Source organism: Sinocyclocheilus anshuiensis, unplaced genomic scaffold (genome assembly GCF_001515605.1).
Source record: "Sinocyclocheilus anshuiensis isolate Anshui unplaced genomic scaffold, SAMN03320099.WGS_v1.1 scaffold883, whole genome shotgun sequence".
Taxonomy (NCBI): Eukaryota; Metazoa; Chordata; class Actinopteri; order Cypriniformes; family Cyprinidae; genus Sinocyclocheilus; species Sinocyclocheilus anshuiensis.
Genome location: NW_015547678.1, coordinates 364,921 through 370,822, shown reverse-complemented (window position 1 = coordinate 370,822; position 5,902 = coordinate 364,921). Strand labels below are relative to the sequence as shown.

At 41.5% G+C, this 5,902-nt stretch overlaps 1 protein-coding gene across 2 annotated transcripts in view; it reads left to right on the top strand.

The window, feature by feature from the left end:
* The window catches only part of LOC107703057 (sterile alpha motif domain-containing protein 11-like), a 59,747-nt gene that overhangs the window by 39,437 nt on the left and 14,408 nt on the right, over nucleotides 1–5,902 (top strand). For both annotated transcript variants that reach the window (XM_016505548.1, XM_016505547.1), the window contains exon 6: nucleotides 3,435–3,590. In XM_016505548.1, the coding sequence (XP_016361034.1) occupies nucleotides 3,435–3,590 (156 nt within the window). The remainder of the gene's footprint in view (nucleotides 1–3,434; nucleotides 3,591–5,902) is intronic.

Sequence of the window (5,902 nt, the reverse complement as noted above, 5' to 3'; positions counted from 1 at the left end):
TTTGGATTTGAAATCAAAATAATGGATAAATGTTGTGTTTGTGGTAAACAGCCGTGGATCAGGAGCGGACTGCAAACACTTCCTGTGCGAAAGCAAAATGAGTCCGTGCTGCTTCTGCACCGCATACACATACTGTATACGCACTGCAGACGGAGTACGTGTGAACTTGGCGCAACAAATCTAGTTCAACATCTGAGGCAACGCCACAAAGAGCTCTATGACCAATGCATGGCAAAAAAAATCCCTGGACGTGGTTTTTTTTTCCCTGCCATATCTCTATTCTAGAGACATTTTGTTACACCTTTACTTAGTGATTACTTTGCCTTATGTCTGTTCTATAGACATGTTACAGCTTCTTGATAAAGCTCTAATTGGTTTTCTTTTGGAAATATGTTTCAAATTCACACTGAATGCATTTATGACTGTAAAGCATGTCTGTGTGTGTCAAAATCGTGATTAAAATCGAAATCGCAAAATTTATCAAGAAATCGCGATAGTTTTTTTTTTGTCCATATCGCACAGCCCTAGAACATACCCATAGCATATCCCACATTCATACTGACAAACCACATGGCTCAACTAGGTATGAAAAAAGACACAAATGCAGAAGTCCAGAATTACTAGAATTATTCTAATATATTTTGCATTGGCCTATTGGGGAGAAAATGAGCAATTGAGTAAGGGACACAGTAAGGAGGAAAGGGTGCTTGACTTCCTCCTTCTGCTAGGAAACAAAATTGTGGTTTATTTTTCCTTTCAGGAATATATGTTTGAGTCTGTGCGATAAGCCCATGGTTTTGTATGTCTGGATATCATCTGTACATGTAGTGGCACTTTTTGTATCATTATGGTGAAGGAAAAAAGTCTACAAGTGAGCACAGAATCACTATCTTCATGCTCATATTTACAGCTAATATTTATCTAATATGCAAATTGATGAAGCTCCTGGGTATTGTCAACCAGCTGAGCTAATGAGGTGAAACAGCGCAACAGGCAGGCAGCAGAAACATCAGGCAGACTCAGTGACACCAAGTCAAATATAATCAAGCATCTAGCAGGAAGAGTTGAGCAGGCAGTGATCTGGATCTGTTCCTTAGACCAGTAAGGTGACCAGTCCTCATATGAGGTGCAGACTCTCATAGCAATATTGTTGTTTTTGTTGGAGGTGTTGCAGTGTTGTTTTTAGCAAGACATTTACATACACTGTATTGCCAAAAATATTGGGACACCCCCTTCTAATGAACAGGTTTGACTTTAGTAATTTCCATGAGTAGAAATCTTGTTTAAGCGTATAGGGAATTGTGTGCTTCTAATTTTATAGCAACAGTTTAGAACAGGACCCTTTTCAATTCTAACATGACAATGCCTCTGTGTATAATGCAAGGTTAAAAAAGAAATGATTGATTTAGTCAGTGTAGAAGAACTTGACTGGTCTAACTGATCCCAGCTGAACCCCTCTTTAAATGACTTTAAATGTAGACCTTGAGCCAAAAACTCATCACCAAACACCAATAACTTGTACATACACTATATGGACAAAATATTGGGACATCCCCTTCTTTAGAACAGAAAAGGGCACTTCCAAAACTGTGGCAGCAAAGATGGAAACATAATTCATGTATGTAAAAATTTTATTTCCAGCTCTGTTGCAACAGTTTTGGAAGTGTCTAAAATGACTGTACCCATATGTACAAGTGATTGGTGTCTAGTGATGAGTTTTTGGCTCAAGGTCTGCATTTAAAGTCACAAGGACATTAAATTACCAAACACCAAATCACAGAAATTTGGGCCAATGAGATTTCACTGTGGTTGGAGTTACTCATTCTGAAATACAAAAAAAGTAATGTTGATCAATATTTAATGAAATATTACTATTTTTGTAACAATCCAATATTCTAATAATAGAACTGCATCTAGTATGTGACATCTGTATATATGTGTCGCAACACATCCACACCCAATAATCAGTTGACTGAGATCTCTCGTGTTTGGACAGCGTTTTATTTTGAGGCATTATCTGCTCACGCGACACCGTGTAGCCAATCAGTATGGCTGCTGCAGCGAGAATGATAAATGGGTGTTATGTGTGTTTTAGTCCTGTGAATTACAGTTGGCTTGCGTCGGTCACCCGCTGTGGATTAGCATGGCTTTGGAATGCCGCTGGTCTAATGTCTTGTGTCTGCGTGTCTGTGATCCATCACCACACCCAAACAGCATAGCAATGTGTGTGCCTTTGTGTGCATGTGTGTAGTTTGAGAGCGTAGCAGCTGTTGTTGTCTGAGGTCCTACCTCCCAAACGCACAACACAGCCACAGAAATACACGCACACAGCTGGAGGGTAGTACTGATCTCAGTGCAGCAGGTATTACCTTTAATGACCAAAGCAGCCTGAAAAGCTGCAAAGGCTGGACTTAACATGGACTGTTCACCGACAGACCGTAATACAAGCAGATTTACACCTCGGATCCGAACCGTCATGTCTCCTGGAGAAGGGTTGTGTGTCATTCAAAACTGAATTGAGAATGCCGTGAAATTTCCTGAAATTGAAATGAGGTAGCAAACAGGAAATACAGTTGTAATTCAAATTTGTGTGTAAGGAAGGATAATTCACATGGAATGTAATTCAAAATAGATACAAAAGAGTTCTATTTCAAATGACCTCTCTATTCATCAGAAATCCTGAAAAAAATTATATTAATTTCCACACACATATTAAGCAGCACAAATGCTTTCAGCATTGATAATGATAATTGAATATTTCTTTAGCACCAAATCAGCATATAAAAATCATTTCTGAAGGATCATGTGACACTGAATTTTCAGCAGCTATTACTCAAGACTTTAGCTTTGCCATCACAGGAATAAATTACATTTTAAAATATATTAAATTCTATCTATCTATCTATCTATCTGTCTATCTGTCTGTCTGTCTGTCTGTCTAATAAAGACATTCATAAAATCTCTCTCTTATAGTCTTTTAAAATCTCTCTCTCTCTCTCTCTCTCACACACACACACACACACACACACACCTATATAGCGCAAAAGTATTCATACTCACAATGCCTCAAAACATCATCCACATGAGCACACTCACACACACACACCTGAAGCCTCTCAGGTGGATTATCTGGCGCTTGGCAGAACACACTCCCCCATCCCCTTCGCTGGGCCGCACTGCTTCTGTTCGCCTGCCTGGGGCCAAGCTCCGGTTTCAATGAGGAGGGTAAAATATCCCCCCTTCCACCTCTCTTCCTCCTTCCCATCTCTCCCCCAAGAATCTCTCCCCATGTGCTAGCTTGAGTTACTGCCGCCCAGTTGTACCAAGGAGAACCGCACATAGGCATCTCCTTCACTCAAACGCTCAAACATCTCACATAAGATCACACAGTTTGGGACCAGCTGATTGAATTTTGCTACTTTCTCGTCCCACAGAGAACTCTCACACACCTGCGCTGGAGCCGGGCAGTCACATGACCCCCGAGGAGCACTACAGGCGCATGATGTCAGCTCTGAACGAGCATGGCTCTTTTGAGGAGCAGCAGCAGCGCCTGTACCAGCTGGCGAACAACATGGGCGTCCCAAGCCATGGTGAGTATGCGTCGCCTGTGTATGTGTGTGTGTGTGTGTATGTGAGCTTGTTTCTGTATCCACTCTAATTACCCATGTAGTCTCATTCCTGGATACCACACAAACAGCTAGAGCTCGACTGTGGAGATTACTGACAATTCTATTTGTGGTCTCAGCCCACCCAACGGTAGTATGTCAGAGTGGGTGATCTGTGACTACTGCCACACACAGTAGTAAATAACACTGCCATTGGACCCTGAGGTCGACTGGATCTATTTGGCCCTTTGATTGGCTGCAAGCCAACCCTCTAAATTACCAACACCATGAAAACGGCTCCTTAGCCGAAATTTACGATCACTGACGAGATACCAGGGTTAACGGATGCGGATTTGTAAGATTTGTAAACCGAAATTTAGTGAACATCATTTTGTTTTATTTGTTTGGATACATCTTAACTGCGCTTTAGAGCCTTGTTGACGTTTTTCTCTCAGAAACCATTAATTGCATCCAGCTTTTATGGCCTTTTTTTTTCGGTAGCATAAATTGAATCAATCTCACATTCTTGCTAAATCTGAGCGTGTACGACTTTAAATTTTATTTGATCAGTAATGATTCTTAATTACTGCTTGCAAATCCAAAGGGGGGAAACGCTATAAAGGGTTTAATTGCCCCTCTCGTACATCTGTAAGAAATTAGTGCCACTGTATGTGCCGTTTGCGTCTGGGATTTTATGACAGTGGTGCTGCGCTCTCCTGTCACCTCCACCTAATAGTTTCTCTATTTTTCTACCACGTTGAGGATGAATTCACAGACAATTACCTCCCCGATTCTGTCAAATCTTCTCTCGTCTCATCATCCGCACTCCTCCCTTTGACTTTCCCAGCTCAACTTCCTTCCACTCTCCATCTCTACTCCTCACATCCACCGCAACCACCTAAAAAAAGGTGTGGTTATTTGTGGAAAGGAATCTGAAGCTGAGAAGAAAAGACAGGGCGTTTACTCGTCTGTGGGAAATCCAGTGAGTGAAAGCAGCCGCGTGATTTGCGGGGTCACAGTCGGTTCCTCTCCTAGATTTCTGGAAAAATGTCAGGTGTATGGTTTCATAATGGCTGCCATTGAAAACAGACTCACCAGGCCAAGGTGCTGTTCCTCCCCTGAGGAATGCGAGTGTGCTGGCTTGCCCCTGCACGCTGAGCTCCTAAGCCTACGATAAGGCTGTGCCAGTCAACCGCTGCCAGCATGCCTGGCTGCCAGGACTTTGATGAGTGAGATACCTATTCTCAACTTTTTACCCAATGGTCTACTGTATACATCCATGATGTTTCTTAGTTTACCCAAAAATGTCATTGTTTAGTCATCCTTGTGTCATTCCAGATCTGTATGACACAAAATGAGACGTTGTACTGGTCATTCTTTTTCATGCACTTACAGTGCAACAGGGACTGAGATTTTCAAGCTTCAGAAAGCACCTTCAAAGTATCATTCAAGTACTGAAAGACAGAAATATAAGTTGTTGATCACTGACAACAATGTCCAATTGGTGAGCATATAATCTTTTTGTGTTGGATCTTTTTAAAATTCAAAGAGGATGCAAAAGCACCATATCAGTATCGTGACTGTATTCCTTTTTTAATGAATCAGACTGATTCGGTTCTCGGGTTTGACTTTTTTTGTGACTGCAATCACTCCCCATTTATTGAAGTTTTTACAAAATTCTCCTTTTTCTATTCCAAAGTAATACAGGTTTGGAATGATGCAAGGGTGAATATATAATGACTTTCTAATTTTTACATAATTTAAAACTTTTATATTTATTTTTATTCAACACTTTTCTAATGTTTAGATTTGCAGGTTCTGACTGGCTGTCTGTCCCAAACATTCTCTTCCCACTCCTTCATAGTTTACTTGCTTCCCCCCTTTGTCCTTAAGTCACTTTTAATTTATGTTCTTATTTGTTTTTTTGTTGTTGTTGTTGTTTCTTCAGCGCTATTGCTCACACAGAGCTGCTTTTGACTTTTCGGGAGTGAGTTTTCAGAGAAACCTCTCTGGCGCAGGGAAGCGTCAGCCCCAGCTGTGTTTCTGTGTGTTTTCTCCTCTCTTCTTTACCTCCACGTGCCTCTATCTCCCTGCTCTCTCCTTTGAGATGCCTTCTTTCTATCTGGCTCCTTTCCTTTCTTCATATCTCTGCACCCTCCTTATGGCTCTGTCTTTATACCCCGCCACTCACCCCACCCCCTCGTGTGTGCCTCTGAAGTGTGTCGGGAAGTGTTGATGCAGTGTTAGGTTCTATACAGTAGAGGCTCCAAAGACCCCTTGACATAGGTGGAGAGTAG